The 23,151-nt window shown below is 40.4% G+C and overlaps 1 protein-coding gene across 4 annotated transcripts in view; it reads left to right on the top strand.

Moving 5' to 3' along the window:
- Positions 1-3,008: 3,008 nt before the first annotated feature.
- Positions 3,009-23,151, top strand: part of Ripk2 (receptor interacting serine/threonine kinase 2) — a 40,896-nt gene continuing 20,753 nt past the window's right edge. The window contains exons 1-4 of one of the 4 annotated variants that reach the window (XR_009592481.1): positions 3,009-3,400; positions 7,596-7,749; positions 10,254-10,409; positions 16,454-16,611. Coding sequence is in view for 3 of the 4 variants with exons in the window: in XM_021630912.2 (XP_021486587.1) it covers positions 3,228-3,400; positions 7,596-7,749; positions 10,254-10,409; positions 16,454-16,611 (641 nt within the window). In the remaining variant the exon portion in view is untranslated. Of the gene's footprint in view, positions 3,401-7,595; positions 7,750-8,592; positions 8,669-10,253; positions 10,410-16,453; positions 16,612-23,151 lie in introns of those variants that run through there. The other 3 variants (XM_021630912.2, XM_060386025.1, XM_021630913.2) reach the window with 3 other exon arrangements.

The following is a 23,151-nucleotide window of genomic DNA, read 5'->3' as shown; positions in this document are numbered from 1 at the left end:
ACGTTCCTTATGAGCCTCCATGCTTTATTTAATTTTCACTATTTTGCAGAATAGTTACTTTTCTGTTGCTGTGATAAAATATCATGACCAAAAGCAACTTGTGGAAATTTATTTTGGCTTACAATTCCATCCAGGAGTTCAAAATGGTGGGGAAGGCAGGGCAGCACATGACTAGAACAGAAAGTTGAAAAACTACACCTTTGACCATAAACATGAAGCAGAGAGATGTTGAACTAGACATAGGGGGAGGGTGCGAGCACACAAAAACCACCCCTAGTTACTCACTTCCTCCACATTTGGGCTTCAACCCCTAAATTTCCCCAACACTGCCACCAACTGGGGACTGAGTGTTCTAAAGTGTAAGCCCCTGGGAGAGAGTTCTCATTCTAGCCACCACACCTTCTTTAACATTTTGTAGAAGGCTAAATGATAAAGATGTAACTGTCTATTGAAATATGCTCATGAGAAATAGTGTTAGTAAATGTCATACTGAAAGACTGGTTTTAGCATAATCCTTACTAACAACTCTGCTTAGTTTTCCTATTGACATATAAAGCAATTTAATAGCTTTATCTTAGAAAAGCACTTCATTTAATTATAAGATTTAAGAGAGAATATTCATAAAGAATGGCTAAATGAAAAACTGTGTAAAAAAATGGATAACATTCTAACTCCTTATATAACAAACCCCACATCCTAGATTAAAGCAATTGTGTTTTTCAGATTTGGGGCAGGAAAATTCCAAATGCACCCCAAACATTCAATTTCCTTTGAAGAACTTCAATTATTATGATTTCTCCAGCACTTGTGTTTCTATGCCTTTCGAGATGTTCTGAATGTGAGGTGGCTGAAACTCTTGGAATTCTATCTCTTCTTGTGTTTTTTGTTCTGTACTATTCCATTTTATAACAATTTCTACTGTGATTTCCCCTCCAGCCTCCCAAATATGGAATTTTAAGTGAAGGATTATGGGAGTCAGATAACAGTCTAGTAAGCAGACAGAGAATCAGACTGTAAATAAAGAACAAGAGGGCCCTTCTGGTTTTTCCCACAAGTGGGCTCTCTCTGGCTGAATTACCTGGGCATGTTCTAGGCCAGCTCTGGATATGTCGAAGCTTGAACCTACTCCTATTTTTTCAAGCTGATCAATGGGAAAAGACTAGAGAAGGAACACATCCTATACCACCAAAACACTTAAAACTACCAATCCTCCAAGGGAAAGCAGATTTTGGTTTCTATGTTCTCCCTACTTTTGACCAACCTGTGTGTCTGTGTCTCTGTTTGCTCATGTGCATGAATACACACACACATTTTTAACAAAACTTGACTGCTTGCTGCGACTGTGATTTTTTTTTCTGTCTTTTAATTCTTTAATTGTTGGAGAAAATGAACTCAATCCAGGACCCTACATTGTATGTAAACTTGTACCAACACCATTACACTTGGCTTGAAACCACTTTTTTGAAAAAAAAAAAATGCTTTCTTTTGCAAAACTGTGTCTTAGTTCTAAAGAGATGTGAGTGGTTAAAGCTGCTATTTCCTAAACTAAAGGAGTATAGGCACAAATAGAATTTATTCACAATAAAATTTTGGCCATTATTTCACAGAATTTTGAATAAATGAGTTCAACATTCAGATAGGATGTTATTTTTGAGGTTCATTTGTCCATTTCGTCTAAGTTTTTGTTTCTTGCTTGGTAAATTTACTTCTGTAATAGTATCTTAAGCCTTCAACATTTAATAGGTGATTATGGAAATTAAATTTACATGTGTAAAAAAACTTCTGTATATATCATATATTCTCACTTGAGAATATACACATATATATAGCTCATATGATGTAAGTCATATTTTTAAATTTTTATTTTTATTATGTGTATGTGCGTTGCCTGCAGAAGCCCGAAGAGGGGATCAGATGGCCTGGAGCTGGAGTACAGGCAGCTGTGAACCACTGGATGCAAATGCTGATAACAAAAATCCTCCCTCCGGAGAACAGCAAGCCCTCTTAACGCCTTGGCCGACCAAGAAAACATAATCTTAAAATCTAGACTTGTAAAAAACTGTGAAGAACTAAAGTATGGGAAAGGATGTGCCTATGTTATATATTTTACACAATTACAGAGTGTAGTATTCTGGTAGGTATCGTGGTGGGATCATGGAACTAAATCGCCCACAGATATGAGATGTCAAGACGACTATATTTGAGCCAAACATCCAAGTGAACAGCCAGCTAAGTAAGGAGTTGTTTAAAGTGAAAAGATGGAGTAGTGCATGGTTTTGTTTGGTTGGGTTTTCAGTGTGTGTGCTTGGTTTTTTGTTGTTGCTTGTTCTGGGTTTTGAAAACAGAATTCCCAAACACAAGAAATGGTTGTATTTTTTTCAATTTGTGTGTAGGCTTTGGGGAAAGGAGAAACCGTTTCCTGGTAAGAGAGCGTGCCACAGAAGCTAAACACCTCAATTCGTCACATTGACAGCGCACTCCTCCAGTGGCAGCCTGGAGTGGAGGGACAAGCAAATAGTTAACCGCTCAGGAAGTGGGAGGACAGCCAAGTCCCCAGATTCCGCAGCAGGAGTCACCCCACATCCATCACTTTGGGGTTTGGAGACTAAGGAAGACACTCGGGCCAAAGGAAAATCCAGCCGACCCACCTGACGTCTGAAGGGATTTTCCCCACAGAAAGACTTTTCCAGGCCTCCGCGGGGCCCACACGGCTGGTCGGGGAGGAAGACCATATTTTGTTAACCTTACCCCGGGAGCCTGCAGAGGGAGGAGTCAGTGACGGAGGAGCCTGCTGAGGAGGGTAGGAGCTGTAGGCTGAGGAGTTGGTGGAGGGTGGAGCCCGCAGAAGGAGGGGAGGGCGGAAAGAGGAGGCTGCGGAGGGAGGGGCCTGCGGAGGGAGGGCCTGCGGAGGGCGGAGCCTGCGGAGGGAGGAGCCAGGGCTAGGAGCGGCGGGCTAAGAAGTCTGTGGAGGGAGGAGCCCACAAAGAGGAGGGGCCGGCAGGGGGAGGAGCCAGGAGGGGCGGGGCCCGCGGAGGGCGGGGCCCGCGGAGGGCGGAACCCGAGCCCGGGAGGAGGGCGGAGGACGGTCGGCCGGGGCCGCAGACCCGACGGGCTCCCAGGAACAGCCGGCCGGGCCGGAACTGCAGCGGCCGCGCGGGAATGGGCCGCCCCGCGACCTAGCGCCGCACCGCACGTGGCCGCTGCCCGGGCCGGGCAGAGCCGGCGCCATGAACGGGGACGCCATCTGCAGCGCGCTGCCCACCATCCCCTACCACAAGCTCGCCGACCTGCACTACCTCAGCCGCGGCGCCTCCGGCACCGTGTCGTCGGCGCGCCACGCGGACTGGCGCGTGCGGGTGGCCGTGAAGCACCTGCACATCCACACGCCGCTGCTCGACAGGTAGGCGCCGCCGCCGGCCCCCTCGGACGCGGGACGGCCCGGCCGCGCGGGCCCGGCACGGCCAGCTCCGGCCGCCCTTAGCACTTGGGCTAGGCTGGTGCGAGGGAAAAACTGCCCTGGGTGTGTGTCAGACTTTCCAGCTCGCCTCCCCACTTCCCTGTCTCTCCCCCCATCCGAGATGTTTTCTCTCCTTCCAAAAACCTGCAATCAGCGCCACCTCTAAGTGCCTGTTTATTGAACCCGACCTATGTCGGTACAGTGCATGTGTGTTTTGCTTTATCTTTAGCTGGCTGTTAGCCACAAGAGCCCTTGAAACTGTGCTCTCCGAAATGAAAGTGAGTGCAAAATACATTTAGCTCTGAAAAAAAAAAAAAAAAAAAATATATATATATATATACCCGTGTTTTTATATTAACTAAATGTCAAAATGTTTTTCTAGGGTTCTAAGTGTCGCACTCCGTGTTTTTATTAAGCAGTGCTGCTCCAGAGCCTGCATATTATGGTTGGGTTAGGTTTGATCTGGTCGGTTTTGTTTTGTTTGTGGTTTATTACATGCAGTCATGAAGTTCACACATCAAACGCTCCGTAAGCAGTTGTTATTCGAGCTCTGACTTGGGCACTCCCCAAAGGAAGTGTGCACTGTTTTTGTAACAGTAAATTGAGTGAAAGGCTGTTAATGGTCAAAAATTATAAATATAAAAAATTGACTATCTCACATGCTGATATTACTTGGGTGCAGTTGCCACATTTTCAGGAAAAAGGAATAGCCTTGGTTTCTGTTTCCAAGAAAGCCTTACAACTAAGTGCCGTGGCTCTGTGACTGTATGTGTTAGGCAGCGGGTCTAGTCAGAACTCTTGTGCGTTTCCCTTTGATCAGGAGTTTAATCAGACCTTCATTCCGTTTTTAGTTCACTCACTGACATCGGTGTTTGCAATGTTCTCTTTTCCTCCTGGATCTATGATTTCTGAAAAGACAGAAATCATAGCGGTCCCATTGGTCAGAGGCAGTTAATGTGGGTATCAGGTCAGAACCAGTGTCAGATAACTAACCCTCTAGCTTCGAAGGGCCCTGCTAGAACGGTGGACTTTCATCTGCCCTGAGGCTCTTTTTGCCAGCATGGGCTAGATCACATTGTAGTTTGGAGCGCTAACACTTTTTGTGTACCATGATCCAGATCCAGGAGTGGTCAAGGTATTGTGCCTGTTTAGACCGGGCATTGTAGTCTGCGGGGCCATTGGGTAAGTGTGTGTAAGAGGTCAACTTTAAAAGGAGGTTGGTTAGGAACCAAGTAAAAATATAGTCTGTGCACTGATAGACCACTGAGTATACCAAAGCTAACTGGGTTTTCACTTTGGATTCTGCCTTTCAAGGTTTTAATTTACCTGAGCTTTGTTTGTGCCTTTTGTGGGCCAAAGAATAAAGATGGAGTTGCTTTCCTATATTCACCAACCACTTCATAGTATTATTTTGCTTAGTTGAGTAGGGAATTATCTTCATAAGACCAACAAAATCTCCTGGCCGTACTGCATCGCATTCTTTCCACTGATCTTAACATGAACATAGGTCTAGCACAATTGACTCTGAGGATGTCTCATTTTCTCATTTCTAAAACATGAATAATAAACACTGTAGGTATATTTGTTGTGCTCTAGTGTGGATAATGTAACCATTGTTCTTTAACATGATCTGAAAGGAAAATAAGTTTATGTGACGTTACATGTTATTTTAGTGATTAATCAGTCATTCTTCGTAGCCAGTGAGTGGGCCTTCCATAGCAGTCTTCCTGCCTTAATGGATTGATGACTCCTATTGGTTGCTTGTTCAAGTACCCTACAGATGGGGTAACTGTTTCCTATTGAAAATTTGAGTTGGGTAATTTTAGTGATACAGTTATTAAGGCTGTATTTTACATTTTCAGTTGGTTTTTTTTTTTAATCTTTTGATTTAATTTTTCTCCCTCAATCTTGTTGAAATCTAACCTCACAAACCATATGACTAAACCAATAGAATAGGAAAAACAGACCTCAGAGTAACAGAACTACAGTTTGCATCTGACATAAACCCTGTCACTTTGCGTTGTGGTCACCAGAGTATCGTTCATTTTTCTTACTCTGGATGTCCCTGTATGGAAAGCGGAGAGAATGAAACCAGCTCTAGAAAGTTGATCCAAGGGTTAGATTGCATATGAAGTGGTAGACAGGAAGGAAGAATGCATCAGACTTGTGTGTGTGTGTGTGTGTGTGTGTGTGTGTGTACACGTGTGAGATGGAAGAGCCGGTTCATGTGCATGATGTGGAGGACAGGGGTCAGCTTCAGGTGTTGTTCCTCAGGAGCACCATTTATCTGTGTGAGGTATGTTTGTGTGTGTGTGTGTGTGTGTGTGTGTACACGTGTGAGATGGAAGAGCCGGTTCATGTGCATGATGTGGAGGACAGGGGTCAGCTTCAGGTGTTGTTCCTCAGGAGCACCATTTATCTGTGTGAGGTATGTTTGTGTGTGTGTGTGTGTGTGTGTGTGTGTGTGTGTGTTGGGAATGTTTTATTGTTGGCTCTTTTTATGTGTGCTCTTAGAAATCAAACTGATTCTCCTGCTTGTATGACAATCTCTTTACCGACTGTGCTGTGTCCCAAACGCTTATTTCATCCTTTGAACCAAGGAGGAAAGAGTATATATATGCGTGTCACCGGAGCTAGCGCAGTGTGCCCTCAATTTGAGTGTTTCTCAAGAGCCCAGAATCTTCAGGTTCGTCCTGTTAGCTACTACACAGTGACTGTCTTGTTAACCAGTATCTCTTGAGGAAAATACAGAACTTGAGAAATTGAAGTTTTATTAAATGGACTTCACAGATTGATATAACTGGTTTTCTTACAGTCAAGGTAAAGGACAGAGGGAAACTTTGCTTTATGTTTTCTTGCAACTCCTGAATTTAAAACATAAAATATTTTTGCCTACTCAAAGAATAAATAATTTCTAACTATGGTTGGGTGTGTATTTGTATGTCTCTCTGCGTGAGTTTTAAGCTGGTTTGGTCAGAAATGTCTGTTGCTATTCTTATTTCAACAGTCATTCACCCAGAGCTTGGATTTCTTAAGAGCCAACTAATCATCATCACTTACTCAATAGGCTTCTCCTGGAAGCATTTCTATTTATGTCATCGCTACCAACACCCATGTGTCTAGGGTCGGGGGGGAAATGATGGTGGCATCAAGATCAGTTTTCTTCCGTTGTTTCTGTTTGTTTACTTCTTTGTTTGTGTCTTTCTTTGCAAGTCCCTTAGAGCACTGTTTCCTTTTTTCTTCCCACTACTACTTTATAGTTTCAGTTTCCCCTTGCTTTGTATCTAAACCATTATTACACCCTTCAAAACTGTTCCTCTTTCTGTTAATCCATGGAATGCTGCCAAGATAATTATCTTCAAAATTAATTTTACTGATTTCTCTTGCTCAAACACTTCTGGCTATCAGATGAAGTAGTTCTTCGAGTCTTAGGGTCCCAGCATGTCTTTTTGTCATCCTTCTTTTTTATATGCTGTCACATATCCTACTTCACATTAAACTGTCACAGCTTTGCTTTCACTTCTTCAATTCACTTGACACAGGACTGTTGGATGTGCACTGTTACTAGATAAGAGGCATTGTAAGGGTAGCAGTATTAGAGGGTTGAGGACCTGCTCCAAGCAACTAAGTACATCTGCGATATTTGAATGTTTGATCCTTCATGTTTGGAAAGATTTTACATAGTATATAACCATAACATCATGTTATTCTAATCAAATATGTGCCTATTATTATAAAATAACTTTGATAACTTGATTAGTTCAAGCTTCAGTCATTCTAACAGGTTGACTTTCGGGGCTTCCTCTAACGTTGTTCCTGCTCTCTCCTAGCAAAAGTACAGCGATGACCCATGTGCAGTACTTTCACCATTAGTGGAAGTACAGTGATAACCATGAGCAGCGCCTTTACCACCAGTAGTTGATACAAGTTATTTTGGCTGTTCCCTAAACAAGCTAGAATTCATGGAGTGGATGTTATCTCTGTTTTACATGTGATGAAACCAAGGGACACAGAAGTTGAAAACTCACATGAGGCTACATAGCTAATTAGTGGGGGGAAATCTATCCTTAGTTAATCTGTGGGGCACGGTCATTGTGTGTTTTTTATTATCTGAAATAATTATCCTTTTTCTCCTTAGTGAAAGAAATGATATCTTACGAGAAGCTGAAATACTACATAAAGCTAGATTTAGTTACATTCTTCCAATTTTGGGAATTTGCAATGAGCCTGAATTTTTGGGCATAGTTACTGAATACATGCCAAATGGATCATTAAATGAGCTTCTACATAGAGTAAGTACTACTTGTTCTCATGACTACAATTATTATTTAGTCAGCTCAGTAGTATTTTTGTTCTTCAATCACATCACTTTGTAGTATATAAATGAATCAAGTAAGAATATGAAGCACCATGAAAGTGACAACGTTTTTGCCTTTTGTGGCTTTGTTTGTGTTGTTTCAAAGTACTACGGAATTGGGCTGGAATTCAAAGGTCCTAAATTATTTTGCATATGTGACTGTGACATTCAGAGTAAATTCCAGTATTCATATGATATGTGAGCAGATATATGTATGTGTTCATATATATGTGAATAAATATATATACATATTAATACACAGGTAGGCATGGAAAATAGAAAAGTTCAGTCAGTATACTATATGGTCCATTGTTAAGCCATATTTTATATTAGTGACTGTTTAGATTCCAAATTAAGTATTATCATTTAGTGGACCAAGTAAATTATCCCAAATGACAAGATACATGACATTTTTCTATCTATAACAGTTTGAGCCATTACTGATTTTTTTTTTCAAGGTATGAGTTACTCTGGCTTTTATTTGTGAATCTTATCAATAAATAAACTTGTGGGTCACCATTCTTAAAATACATGTACTATACTTTTTATTTTTGCTTGGTCCTACTCCCTGATTTTTTTCAAGTCTGCATTTTCTTTCAGAAATCTTTTTAGGTCAGCTGCTCTATTTTTATAAGGATTTGGGCTAAGTAGAACTGCATTATACCTGTGAATACCTCTGGTACTCCCACGTTATAATACATCAAGTGCTTTCTACACAGGCAAGGGAAAGTGGGCACCACTGCCAGCCACTCATGGAGTGACTTCCTCTTTGTTTCAGAATACACCGCATTCTATTCATGACTGTGACCATCTGAAACAAAGATGGACTGAAGTAGCTGGTGTCAGTCTGTAAGGTTTGTGTACCTGCCCCAGCCATAAGTTACAAAGATTCTATAAATCACGACTTCTTTTTTGTTGTTTGAGAAGTGAAGTTTAAGCAGAAATTCTAATGTCTTCTTTCCACATCTCTATCGATACGGTGGCGCCCAGACTTAGAGCCCACTGGAAATTCTGTAGGCTCTTCTAGGGTCTTGCTAACTCTTAAGTGTGACCGTAAAATATAGAGTGGGTGTCAGTCTACCTTTGACTCCGTGACACTGCCATTCAGAGGCCACATTGCTTCTTAAACTTCATAGGATTCTGAAAAAGTCCGCTCTTTATACACCAACAAAAGATTCACTTACTTCAAGGCATTGAGCTGTATGTGCTCCTAACTCCATGTTAGTGTTTTATATTTCTTTTGACTTCCTTAGCATACCACCCTAAATTATGAACTGATTGCTCACAATGGTATTTATCTTGATCACTCACCCCTAACATCATGAAAGATCATTGAATAAATTGGAAATACACTGTTAAAGCAGCCTAAAATATTTTGAAACATCCCTTTACCAATTGGTCACTGAAATTTAAGCAGATTTGTTTTCAAAAAGAATCATGAGGCAGTTTTAGCTCTTCTTTAAAAACTGACTTTTACACAGTATTTTGGAAAATGAACTCATGCGTACAATCCCTGATGAGCCATTGCACCTTTTCCAGAGTGTCTGATCTTTTCTGAGTGTGCACATTCTCCTGAGAAACTGCATTAGCTTATTTATTCAGAAAACAATGATTTTAAAGAAACTCAGATAGACTCAAAATGGCCTGTGATTCCACAAACAAAAAATTCTCAAAGGTTGTTACAAGAGGTAAAGTGTACAATTAAAAGTCTGAGGTCTAGATCAGAAAGGTGGCTCAGCAGGTACAGGCACTTGCCAACAGCAGTACAAGCCTGATGACCCCAAAGCTCAGTAAAGGAAAGAATTGACTTCACAGAGTTGTCCTCTGCTTCCACGCTCACCCTCTAGAACCATGTATCTTCCTCATACTGTGTATACACGTGCACACACACACAAATTACAATAACAAATGATTTCAGATTTGAGATATTAACACTTCAAATAAATACACACTCTCAATTTTAACTGATGTAGAGATTATAATAATATTGTAGTTTTAAATTAATATAAAAAGTTAAAGTTTTAAATGAATGCTTTCACATGTCAGAAGCAGTTTTTTTTCTGTATGTGCATGTGTTTATGGGTGTAAGCTATTTGATGAAGCCATTGAACTGAGTGGAGGATGGGAATGTACACACATATGTCTGACTGCACCCGCATAGAAATAATTGAGAGCTGTTTATGCTAAAAACGAGGCAGTGATCCCATGCAGTTGCATGGCTAATATAAAAAGAGAAATACCACCGCTACAGTTATATGCATCTCTAAAAACTAAAGAAAGTAAAATATAAGAATATTAAACAATATCAACTGATACTACATTATGAAATTGAGGGTATGTCTTATCTTAGCTTATAATCTATTTCCTCATGGAATTCTTAATTTTTAAGAGTTAAATTATGGTAGTAATTTTTATTTTGTTTCCTTCACCCATACGAAGAAGATTGAATATCCTGATATTGCGTGGCCATTGAGATTCCGCATTCTGCATGAAATAGCTCTTGGTGTAAATTACCTGCATAATATGAACCCCCCTCTACTGCATCATGACTTAAAGACTCAGAATATCTTGTTGGATAATGAATTTCATGTTAAGGTAACTATTTGGGATGGGAGGCTTCTCTGGATCTTTGTTCTGTTTTAAAATTTATTTATTTTTTTTTATTAATTACAGTTTATTAATTTTGTATCCCAACTGTAGCCCCCTCCCTCATCCCCTCCCAATCCCACTTTCCCTCCCTCTTCTCCTCCCGTAGCCCTCCCTGATAGGGCAGGTCCTCCTTCCCTTCCATCTGACCCTAGCCTATCAGGTCTCATCAGAACTGGCTGCATTGTCTTCCTCTGGGGCTGGTAAGGCTAGCCCCCCCCCCCCCCCCCGAGCAGGACACTGAGCTGCCATGGGCTACATCTTTGCAGGGGTTCTAGGTTATCTCCATGAATGGTCCTTGGTTGGAGTATCAGTCTCAGAAAGGATCTCTGTGCCCAGATTTTTTTTTCTCTCCTTGTGGAGCTCCTGTCCCCTCCAGGTCTTTCTATCTCCTCCTTCCTTCATAAGATTTCCTTTCACTCTGCCCAAAGTTTGGCTATGAGCCTCAGTATCTGCTCTGATACCCTGCAGGGTAGAGCCTTTCAGAGGCCCTCTGTCCTGTTACTTCTTTTCTCCCTCTTCTGATGTCTATCCTCTTTGCCTTTCTGAATGGGGATTGATCATCTTACCCAGGGTCCTCCTTCTTGATTAGCTTTTTTTGGTGTACAGATTTTAGTATGATTATCCTATATTATATGTCTAATATCCACTTATAAGTGAGTATATACCCTGTGTGTCTTTCTGCTTCTGGGATACCTCACTCAGGAAGATCTTTTCTAGAGCAGTAGGCAGTGTGTCAGTCTCATAATCTTTGTTCTTAATAATTCTGAAGAAACTTTTTAGCCGTGTCTTAATTCTGTCAGTAGCACCTCCCTGTGGATTGGGGCTTGAAAACCTGACTGGGCAGGTGAAGGAATGAAGAGTCTCAGGCTGTAAAGGTCCAGGAGGATGGAAATGTAGTTCCTACTTTTTGGACACAGTGCCAACATTTGCAGTGGGACGGGAAGGCTTTGTCATTCCTACAGGTCTAAGGCCTTAGGTCCTTGACATGGCCACACCTGTGGGTCAGCAATATTCATCCATTCAGATCCATTCAGGTCTTCCTTGGCTCTCTATATGTTAGCCTCTTTCTAGAAATGATTCGTTTATCCGTTGTTGTTTGTTTGTATAAGGCAGAATCTCACTATGTATCCCTGGCTGGCCTGGAACTCACATAAATTCTCCTGCCTCTGCCTTCCAGGTGCTGGGTTTAAAGGTGTACGCCACCACACCAGGCTGAAGGCTCAGTTATCTTTAAACATTAGAGATAGAATTTGGTACCAAAGAGCAATTCACTGTTTCTTAGATTAAAATTGTCAAAAAAAAATAGTTTTACCTTTTTTATTTTAACTACTTCAGTTATTTTGAAATTAGTGTAGAGTCCTAGGAGGTTATAAGGAGACTACAAAGTAGTTCCATGTTCCCTTTACCCAGTTCCCCTGCAGAATTAGAATACAACTTCCAGAGCACAAACTGGACAGGAATTGGAGATTTTCACCCCTTTTCATGTGCTTCCTTGCCCTCTCTATCCTTTTCAATGAAAAGCTTCTTGCATAATCCCATTTTCTAATTGAGTTTTTCATTGTTAACCACTCGATTTTCTTAACTTAGTTTTTAACCATTCAGTTTTAAGAACCCTGCATATATTTTAAATGACCCCTTCATTCATCAGATAATAATTTTCAGATACTTCTTTCAAATACTTCTCCACAGCTTGTGTTGTCATCCGTGTGTTTGTATTGAATGGTAGAGAATACATGTGTATGCACGTGTGTGTGTGTGTGTGTGTGTGTGTGTGTGTGATCATTGGCTATCCTGGCTGGCTAGTAACAGAGATCCTCCTGCCTCCAGTTCCTGAGTGCTTTGATTACAGGTGCACCCTGTCACACCTGGGTTTTTTTATGTGGTCTAAGACATTAGGCTCAGATTATGTTTGCCCAGCAGTACTTTACTACTGAGCCATTTCCTAGGCCTATTTTTATCCTTTTAGCAAAGCCTGTCCCCAAGAAAAATTTTAACTTTGATAAGTCCAGTTTACCACTTTTTTCCCTTATTCATCATGCTTTTGCTATAACCTGTGAGCACTGCTCTTTCAACTCTAGGTACTGACGATTTTCCCCTGTGTTGCCTTCTAATAGTAAGGTTTTCTTACTATCGTGCTTTTATGCTGAAACCTCATGTCTTGAATTTGTTTTTGTGTGAAGGCAAGGTAAACTGTAACCCTGTTATAGAATAGGGGAACTCAATTAAGCAGTAACTATGGAGTAATTAATATTAAATGCAACTCAATTTTCTATACCTGTTTCCATAGCATACATAAAAGGTGATTTTAAATATTAAAACTGTTAAAGAAACACTTATTCCTCTATTACTTAACAGAGAAGTTGTAACAGTGGAAAAATTTAACACAGAGCATGAGAAAAGTTAAATTTAAAATATTTACTGAATATTTTTTCTTAAAATGGTAGTTTGGGAAGAGAAAGAAAGGTCAAGCTACCCAGGCACAGTGGTGCATTCCTGTAATCCCAGCATTCAGGGAGGCAAAGGTAGGCAGATCTCTGTGAGTTCAAAGACACCCTGGGCCTTGGGAATCCAGGACAGCCAAGGCTACACAGAGAAAACCTGACTCGAAAAACAAACAAACAAAAAACCAAAAAAAAAAAACAAAAAAGGTCAAGCTTGTGCTCTAGCATTCCTGACATGGACAGAGGGACTAACATAGGTATCCCATCATTTCTGCAAGACCTTGCGGTGAGCTGGCACTGAGTCCTTGCAACAGTCCCCCTTCCCAGAGTAGCTACTCCATAGTAGAGCACACAACACCTTTATGTGAGTAACTGACACTTTCCTAAGTGACCAAACTCCCTTCCCTGTTGTTTTCATCCTTTACCTCATGTTTTATTGATAATTTAATAAAATTCTCCTTCAGTACAAATCCATTCTAGTATTTGGGTAGCGACAGCCCCACTACTTCGCACATTCACGGGGAGATTTCCCTCTTCTCTGCTAAATAGCTTTCCCTTCCTCAGTCAGTCCCTTGTTACATGATTTTTAATCTCTGGTGTTATTTGATTGCATGTCTTAGCTCTAATCTCAAATGCTGGTCCTTAGAATAGCTGACCAAAACGCATCTGGCAAAATCTGATGCGTATGGAGTTGGATCAAAGTGTGATTGTTGAGGTTCGAAACACTTAATGAAAGTTTCTTAGCCAGGCGTGGTAAGTGAATGCTGCCTGTAATTCCAGCGCTTGGGGGATGCAGCAGGTGGGTGACGAGTTCAGGGCCAGCCTAAATTATATAGTGAGTTTGAGGCCAATCTGACGGCTGAGACCCTATTACAAGAAAACAGAAAAGGGGGGGTTAGTAATTTACCAGTTGCAATGGGCAGTCATGCTCCTCAAATTAGACTGGAGACTAGAGGCCCCGAGAAGTTTCTTTTTGATGTTTGTGTTGTTATTCTTGTCATTTTTCATGTGTTATTGTTTAAATAACTCTCCTTATCCTGTACTTTTAAGAATTCCTTTTGTCAAGTATCAGATCTGACCTTGCTGTGTGGGAGTAAGACTTCAGCCTCCCTTAAGAACAGAGCAGTGCAATGTAGCCCTAAGAAACTCCGTTTGTGTTGAAATGCCAGTCCTCACGTTAATCCGTACTTTCAGGAAATTGCTATCCTGTTTCTTGGGGATATTCTTCTGGGTACCATTATCCTTTCTTCTTAAGATGCTTAAAGGGTTGCTTGCTTCACTGCTTTCCCAAGTGTCTCCAGGGCTTATGTCATCAGGAACAGTCATTCTTTCCATCATACCCCACCTAGTTCCTCTCTGTACCCTATACGTTATTCTTCTCCATAGTAGTTTTCACCAACTGACACACACACACACATTAAAAAAAAAAAAAACAACAACAACAACAAAAAAAAAACTGTATTTCTTTTTTTTTTTTTTTTTTGTGAAAGGGTCTTATGCAGCCCAGACCAGGCAGACTGTAAGTTTCATGAAGAAAACAGTTTAGCCTGGATTGTTAACCACCACATGCATAACACCATATAAAAACATCCCATAATTAAGTGAGCAAATGAATTTCAGATCTTTTCCATCTAATAAATATACCTGCCCAGTTAATAGTCAAATATGGTATTATAAAAGTAAGACAAAAGTTCTCATCGATACAAACTTTTAAGTTGGTGGTATGGTAGCAATACTATCAAAAAATATTTAACTTCTTTTATTGTTTGTGGAGCAACTCTGGTATGCAGTGTAAAACTGAGCACTGGTCTTTGTAATTTGTTTTCCTGAATTCTTGCTGGTTTCTATACTTTGTGATTACTCTTAAAGTTTCCTTTTTGATAACTTAAAGCACCCCTTTACAAATTCTTACAAAGGTTTTTTTGACCTGTGTTAAAGGATTGTCTCCTAATGTTGCAGAATCAACATTTTTTTCCTTTTTAAAACTCAGACTGACATTGCTTTTTACATTTTTTGTTCTGAGTTATAATTTATACATGTAAATGGAAAGCAGTATGCTGATTCAGTACATGTTTACATTAGCAATAGTAATTATCTCATGTGACAGACGTTCTTCTGAATAATTTCTTAGAAGGACTAGTTGGAATTACCTCAACACATTTCTCTAGGGTACGTTATCCCCAGATACAGGTACATAATGTAGAGCACAGAGAATTAAACAGTTTTCTCGGGGTCACACAACCGAGTAAGTGATAGAATTGGGCTACAAATTGAAATAATCTCAACTCTAGAGTCCAGTGTTTATAACTGAAGCTTCCTTGCCTTTAGAACTGGCTTTCCAGGGTTTGGCAGCATGTCTCCCCTTGATCATTTCTAGTTTGTTTTCTCTTGAGCTTATAGAAAATATATATGAAGGGTTTGTGTGTTCTTGTTTTGATGGGCTGAGGACTGAAATGTTTATCTCATTTATCAAAACAGGTATAAATATTTTTCCCCTATAAAAATACAAGAATTAAATACTCAAAAATACCAGTTACCCAGGATGGAGCCCATTCTACTTTGTTAACTTATTCAATATGTATTATAAGTCTAAGTAATTTAAATTTCTCTGAAGTTTTCCCATACTCCTTGCCCACTAAATAGTATTTCTGGTCTTGCATTTTACCTTTTATTTTTAAAAAGTAAGGAACCTTTTAAATATTAATAAAGCTATAAAGCCTATGTTCTATAACATATATACAAATTGACAATCTAAATAAAGCTATAAAAAGACATACTTAAAATAAAAATGCTTGCCGTTCATCAATTCTTTAGCTGTGCATTCTTGGGGACTCAAATACATGATATGTAACTATCCAAAGTGACTCTTAATAGTGAACATGAGTCATATAACGGTGACCTTTACTCTTATAAGATGTTACTTATTTCAAAATTTAACATCACCACTTTTTGAAGAAGAATCATACCATATAAACCAGGTTTGGCAGACTGTCTCAACTACACAAGTGTTTTCTGCGAAGCCTGACAATTGAGATTTCATCCCCAGAATCCACATGATGAAAGGAAAACCGTGGCTTCTAGATTTGCCCTCTGGCCTACCGTGACCACACACGTACACACGAATAAATATAATAGGAACAATTATTAAAGACTACATAGGCCTGCCTGATTTGTAAGCAATGCTCAGTCTACTGTATGGAGTATGAGGAAGAATAGTCAATGGTAGAGGGATTTAGGGCACAGCCTGCCCCAGGGCTTTTTGCCATAAAAACCAATATTAGGTGTATATACTTACTCAGATTCTGAAACAATTGGTTTCCCTTAAAAATATGTAGTACTCTGCTTCAAACCTTATCAGTGGATAGCACGTGTAGAGTTATTAGGCATAATGATATAGTATTTAATTAGGTAAGAGGCTGTGGAATATTAATAGTACATAGCTTTTCTTGGGTGTGATAACCCTTATAAATACATTTTATGAAAACAAATGCTGTTAACTCTTAGATGTTTTAAAGAAAAAAGTTTTAGTTCAACATTTTCCACTTACAGATTGCAGATTTTGGTTTATCAAAATGGCGCATGATGTCACTCTCTCAGTCACGAAATAGCAAATCTGCACCTGAAGGAGGAACCATTATCTATATGCCACCTGAAAACTACGAACCCGGACAGAAATCCAGGGCCAGCGTGAAGCATGATATATACAGGTACAGGGTATTGCTTTTGTTTTATCATAAACATAAGAGTAATCAGCCAGAATTTTCTTGCTGCATTTTATAATGAGGTTTTCTTCTAATAACTTATGATGAAAATGAATTAGAGGCCACGGTTGACATTTTTCAAATTAAACACTTTTACTTTAAGCAATTTCTTTTTTTTCCTTTTTTTATTAAAATTTTTATATGAGTTACAGTTTATTAACTTTGTATCCCAGCTGTAGCCCTCTCCCTCATTCCCTCCCAACCCCACCCTCCCTCTCTCATCTCTTCCCTGACCCTCTCTAAGACCATTGATAAGGGAGGTCCTCCCCCCCTTCCATCTGACCCTTGCTTATCAGGTCTCATCAGGACTGGCTGCAATGTCCTCCTCTGTGGCCAGTGTCCTCCTCTGTGGCCTAGCAAGGCTGCCCCCAGGGCATTGAGTTCATGTCAGAAACAATCCCTGTTCCCTTACTAGCAATTTCAACAGTGTTTAAAATACGAAGGTGTATGTTTTGTCCTATAAAAATGTAACAGTGCACTTTATTCATTCTGCATCCCCCCATAAGCCCCTCCCTCCTCCCCTCCCAATCCCACCCTCCCTCCTCCCTCTGCTTGCATGCCACTCCCTAAGTCCACTAATAGGGGAGGTTCTCCTCTCCTTTCTGATCTTAGTCTATCAGTTCTCATCAAAAGTGGCTGCATTGTCCTCTACCGTGGCCTGGTAAGGCTGCTCCCCCCCAGGGGGAGGTGATCAAAGAGCAGGCCAATCAGATTATGTCAGAGGCAGTCCCTCTTCCCATTACTATGTAACCCAATTGGACTCTGAACTGCCCTGGGCTACATCTGTGCAGGGGTTCTGGGTTATCTCCATGAATAGTCCTTGGTTATAATTGATGAAAAGTGTAATTGATGAAAAGTGTAATTGATGAAAAATTTTTTAAAAAAAGGGAAAAAAATAATTTAAGAACCTTAAATGACTTTCAAAAGTGGAGGAAAACATGGAGTTAGTCAGTTGGCATGGAGCACGTCTCGCCCCTGGGGGCAATGGTCTCCTGAACCTACTCAGACCTCGGACACTACCACTGCTAGTTCTAGAACTGACGCAGGATGTTTCAACGAGGGGGTTAAGGCTTCTCATAATATTTCCTATAAGCCCACACCTGTTTGTCTATATCCCCCATTTTTATTCATTATTAGCCAGATAGAGCCAAGTAATTGTGGTAATGATACTTGCTTTTTTGCCCAATGCTGGAATGCTAGTAAATTTAGGTATGCCCTGGTTACTCGCATGCCTCACTGGGTGCCTGTGCCCGTTGATGCCCCTCACGCTATGACTCTCTTCAGACAGAAAAGGGATCTTGGAACTACAGCCACCATTGTTACTACCATCTCATTGGCGGCTGTTGGAGCTACCACCGGGGCATTAGCCATGAGTCATACTGGGCAGACTGCTCAGACCCTGAATAATCATTTAGCCAATGTAGCTCATGCCTTAATTGTACATAAAGGAATTAATGCTCAACTAAAAGGAAGCTTGATGGTGTTCAATCAGAGGATTGACCTCGTGCAGGAGCAAATTGATACCCTATGGCAAATCGCTCAACTTGGCTGTCAATGAAAATATGCTGGACTTTGAGTCACTAGCATATAACATGAGAATTTTTCCTGTGCTGCAAAAAAAAAAAAAGTAACAGTGCTCAGAGGTTTTTAGCATACAGTAGTCTGTAATGTTTAGTCACTGTTACTTACACATTATACACACTTTTAAAGAGAAATAAGCAAACTGTTAAACCTATTAGGAATGATTTCATTTAAATCATCCTTAATGTTTATATATGGATGGATCATTTATTCAGTGAATTAATGTGTTTAAGAGAATTATGGTTTCATGTTTCATTTAAAGCTAGTTATAGCCTCAAAGCTCAGCAAGAAGAGTAATTTGTTGTTTTTAATACTGCTTCTTTGAGTAGAGAAAAGGAGGATTATAATTTATTATGCACAGAATTAGAGTATGGGAACTTTTACCTCATGTATAATTCACATCTGTCACTTTAACCTGCGAATGAATGCAAAATCAGGCTTCCTATGTTTATTTTAAACCCATGGGATAGCCCTTTCAAACAACTTTTGCTACCTTTAATAAATAATTAATAGTAAAAATGAAAGTGCTGTTAGTAGTAAATGATATGTCTTGACTAGAAAGTTACATGATTATATACCCCTTTTGTCAAGAAAAGGTTTTCTCACTACTTCTTAAATCCAGTGGCAACCTGTTTATGTCAGTGAGTACTTAGTACAAATATCTTTCACATTCCTATTGTATGAAAAAAAAATACTTCCATTGTTCCCTGATTCATTTAAATCAGATAACTGAGTAAGGAAGATTTTTTTTTAATTTTTTTTTAATTTTTTTTAATTACACTTTATTCATTTTGTATCCCCCCATAAGCCCCTCCCTCCTCCCCTGCCGATCCCACCCTCCCTCCCCTTTCTGCATGCATGCCACTCCCCAAGTCCACTGATAGGGGAGGTTCTCCTCTCCTTTCTGATCTTAGTCTATCAGTTCTCATCAAAAGTGGCTGCACTGTCCTCTACCGTGGCCTGGTAAGGCTGCTCCCCGCTCAGGGGAAGGTGATCAAAGAGCAGGCCAATCAGATTATGTCAGAGGCAGTCCCTCTTCCCATTACTATGTAACCCACTTGGACACTGAACTGCCATGGGCTACATCTGTGCAGGGGTTCTAGGTTATCTCCATGAATAGTCCTTGGTTGGAGTATGAGTCTCTGGGAAGTTCCCTGTGTTCAAATTTTCTTGTTCTGTTGCTCTCCTTGTGGAGACCTTGTCCTCTCCAGCTCTTACTATTTCCCACTTCTTACCTAAAATTCCATTCACTCTGCCCAACAGTTGCCCATCAGGCTCAGCATCTGCTTTGATAGTCTGCAGGGCAGAGGCTTTCAGAGGCCCTCTGTAGAAGATTCCTAGGTTGTTTCCTGTTTTCTTCTTCTTCTGATGTCCATCCTCTTTGCCTTTCAGGATGGGGATTGACCTTTTTAGTTAGGGTCCTCTCTCTTGCTTAATTTCTTTAGATGCACAGATTTTAGTGGGTTTGTCCTATAAAGATCTTAAAAGAGGAAATTCTGCTAAATGAAGACTGCACAGTCTAATCAAGACTTCCCTAACACTGGTTTGATTCTAAAAAGACAGACCATTTTGTTTGGTTTCGGTTGGTTTGGTTTGGGTTGGGTTGGATTTTTTTCGGCTTTGAGAAGATTTTGTGGTTTCTGTCATTATGACTGTTGTGCACGCTGAACCACACTTACTGATTTGTCAATGTTGAACCATCCTTGCATACCTGAGATGAAAGCAGTGTGGTCAAGATGTCTGATCTGCTTAATGTGCTTTTAAATTTGATTTGCAGTAGTTTTACATATATATTCATTGAGGAAACTGGACTATAGTTTTATTTTTTTCTGTTTGTCCCTGACCAGTTTTGATATCAGGGCAATGTTGGCTTCTTAGAATGAGTTTGGTAGTGTCACTTTGCTTTCCATTTGTCTTAGGGTTTCTATTGCTGTGACAAAACACAATGACCAAAAGCAGTCTGGGAAGGAAAGGGTTTATTTGGCTTATAATTCCACATCGTAGTCTGTAATTGAAGAAAGCAAGGATGGGGGCGGGGATCTGGAGGTAGGAGTTGATGCAGGGGTCATGGAGGGGTGCTGGTTACAAGCTTGCTCAGCCTACTTTCTTATAGAACCCATGATCAGCAGCCCATGAATGTCTCCACCCACAATGGGCTGTGCCATCAGTCACTAATTTTTAAAAAGACCTTATAGCTGGATCTTACAGAGGCATTTTCTCAATTGAGGATTCCTCCTCTCTGATGACTCTAGCTTGTGGCAAGTTGACATAAAATTAGCCAGTACCCCATTTTATAAGACAGTTGGAGGAACATTGGTGTTTTCTCTTCTTTAAAAGTTTGATAGACCACAGAGAATTCTCAACAGAGGAAAATAGAATGTCAGAGAAACAAAGAAATGTTCAACATCCTTAGTCATCAAGGAAATGAAAATCAAAACAACTCTGAGATTCCATCTTACACCTATTAGAATGGCTAAGTTCAAAAACTGAAGTAACAACACATGCTGGAGAAGATGTGTAGAAAGGGGAATGCTTCTCCATTGCTGGTGGGAGTCCAAATGTCTACAACCACTTTAGAAATCAATCTGGTCCTTTCTCAGAAAATTGGGAATAGCATAACCTCAAGATCCAGCTATCACTCCTGAGCATATGCCCAAAAGATGCCCCACCACACAACAAAGATATTTGCTCAACTATGTTCTTAGCAGCTTTATTTGTAATAGCCAGAATCTAGAAACAACCCAGATGTCTCTCAACAGAGGAATGGATACAGAAATCATGGTACATCTATACAATGGAATACTACTCAGCTTTTAGAAACAAGGAAATCATGAAATTTGCAGGCAAATGGATAGAACTAAAAGAAATCATCCTGAGTGAGGTAACGGAGAAACAGAAAGACAGGCATGGTATACACTCACTTATAAGTGGATCTTAGCCATATAATATAGAATAGCCATCTACAGACCTAAAGAAGCTAAACACTGAGGAGAACCCCAGGGAAGATGCTTAAATCTCATTCAGAATGGCAAACAGGGTAGACACCAGAAGCAGCGGAAGAGAGGAAACAGGATGGGAGTCTATAGAGGGTCCTCTGAAAGGATTCACCCAACAAGGGTTCGAAGCAGATGCTGAGACTCAGGGTCAGACTTTGGGCAGAGCACAGGGAGTCTTATGAAGGAAGAGAGAGGTAGGAAGAGAGCAATATGGAGGGGACAGGAGCCCCACAAGGAGACCAACAATACTAAAAGATCTGAGCCCAGGGGGTCCTGCAGAGATTGGTGCACCAACAGAGGACCATGCGTGGAGAGAACCTAGACTCCCTTCTCAGATGTTACCAATTGGCAGCTCAGTCTCCATGTGGAACTCTGAGTGAGGGGAGCAGGGGCTGCCTCTATCATGAACTTGGTTGTCTGCTCTCTGATCACTTGCCCCTGATGATGCAGCCTTGCCAGGCCACAGAGGAAGAGGATCCAGGCAGTCCTGATGAGACTTAGCTATGGGCAGGTGGCAGTAGAGGAGAACTCCTCCTTTCAATGGACTAGGGGAAAGGGATGAGGGAAACGAGGGGCGGGATGGGACTGGGGGAGTTGAGGGACGGGGCTTCAATCAGGATATATAATGAATTGTGGAGAAAATATTTTAAAAAAAGCTTGATAGAGAGCTAAACAAGGAGACGTACACCTTTAATTCCAATGCTCAGGGGGCAGAGGCAGGCAGACCTCTGCGAGTTCAAGCCAGCCTGGTTTGCATAGTGAGCTCCAGGACAGCCAGGCCTACAGGGAGAAACCCTGTCCCAAAAAAACAAAAAAGAGCTTGGTAAATTTTGACAGAGAATCCATCTTCTCCTGAGTTTTTCCTTTTTAGGAGAGTTTACTATGACATAGGTGTCATTGATTGCATGTGTATGCATATCTTGATTTAATTTTGGTTGGTCAAATATATCTAAGAATTTACCATTTTTTACATATTCTCCAGGTGTGTTCTTTTTAAGGAGTTTTTAAAGTACTCCCTAATGAGTCTTTGTATTTTATTGAAAATAAAAAAGTGTCCTCCCCGTTTTTGTCTCAGCTTTTATTAAGTTGGGCCTTTGTCTTTTGGCTAGTCAGCTAAGATTTGTCTATCTTATTTTTGTTTTTAAAGAAGCAACTCTTGGATTGAGAGATGGCTCACCTGGCTAGACTCACAACCAAGTATACATTATTTTTGTCTGCATTTCATTAAGCTCTGCCCTGATCTTTATTTTTTCTTGATTCAGTGCTTTTGAGTTTGGATTGTTCTTTGTTTTGTTTTGGACGCAGGGTTTCTCTGTGTCCTGGAACTCACTCTTTAGACCAGGCTGGACTCAAACTCATGAGATCCTCCTGCCTCTGCCTCCCAAATGCTGGGAGTGCACCACCATTTTATTCGGTACCTTGAGGGTACATCATTAGGTTATTATTTGCCATCTTTCTGGTTTTAAAAGCACTCATAACTAAAAGTGTTTCTCTTACAACTGTCTCATAAGTTAGGCTTTCATTTTCATTTGATTCTAGGAACTTTTAAATTTTCTCTCTGATTTCTTGAATGACCCACTGGTAATTCAAGAGCACATTCTTCAGTCTCCATGTACTTCTATGGTTCTGTAGATTTTTTTTCTGTGTTTTGATTTATAGTTTTATTACACTAGGAGCTGAGAAGATGCAAGGGGTGATTTTGATTCTTTTAGACTTGCTTTGACTTGATTTATAGCCTAGACTAGAGTGTGTTTTAGAGAAGGTCCTTAGTCTGCTGAGGAGAATGTATGTTCTGTTTCAGTTGGATGGAACATTCAGTAGACATCTCCTCAAACCATTGGCCTAAGATGTATTTTCACTCTGAGATGTCTTTATTCATTTTTAGCTTGGTTGGCCTAACTATTGACTG

The sequence above is a fragment of the Meriones unguiculatus genome, chromosome 6 (assembly GCF_030254825.1).
Source record: "Meriones unguiculatus strain TT.TT164.6M chromosome 6, Bangor_MerUng_6.1, whole genome shotgun sequence".
Classification (NCBI taxonomy): Eukaryota; Metazoa; Chordata; class Mammalia; order Rodentia; family Muridae; genus Meriones; species Meriones unguiculatus.
This window is presented reverse-complemented; position numbering and strand designations above follow the sequence as displayed.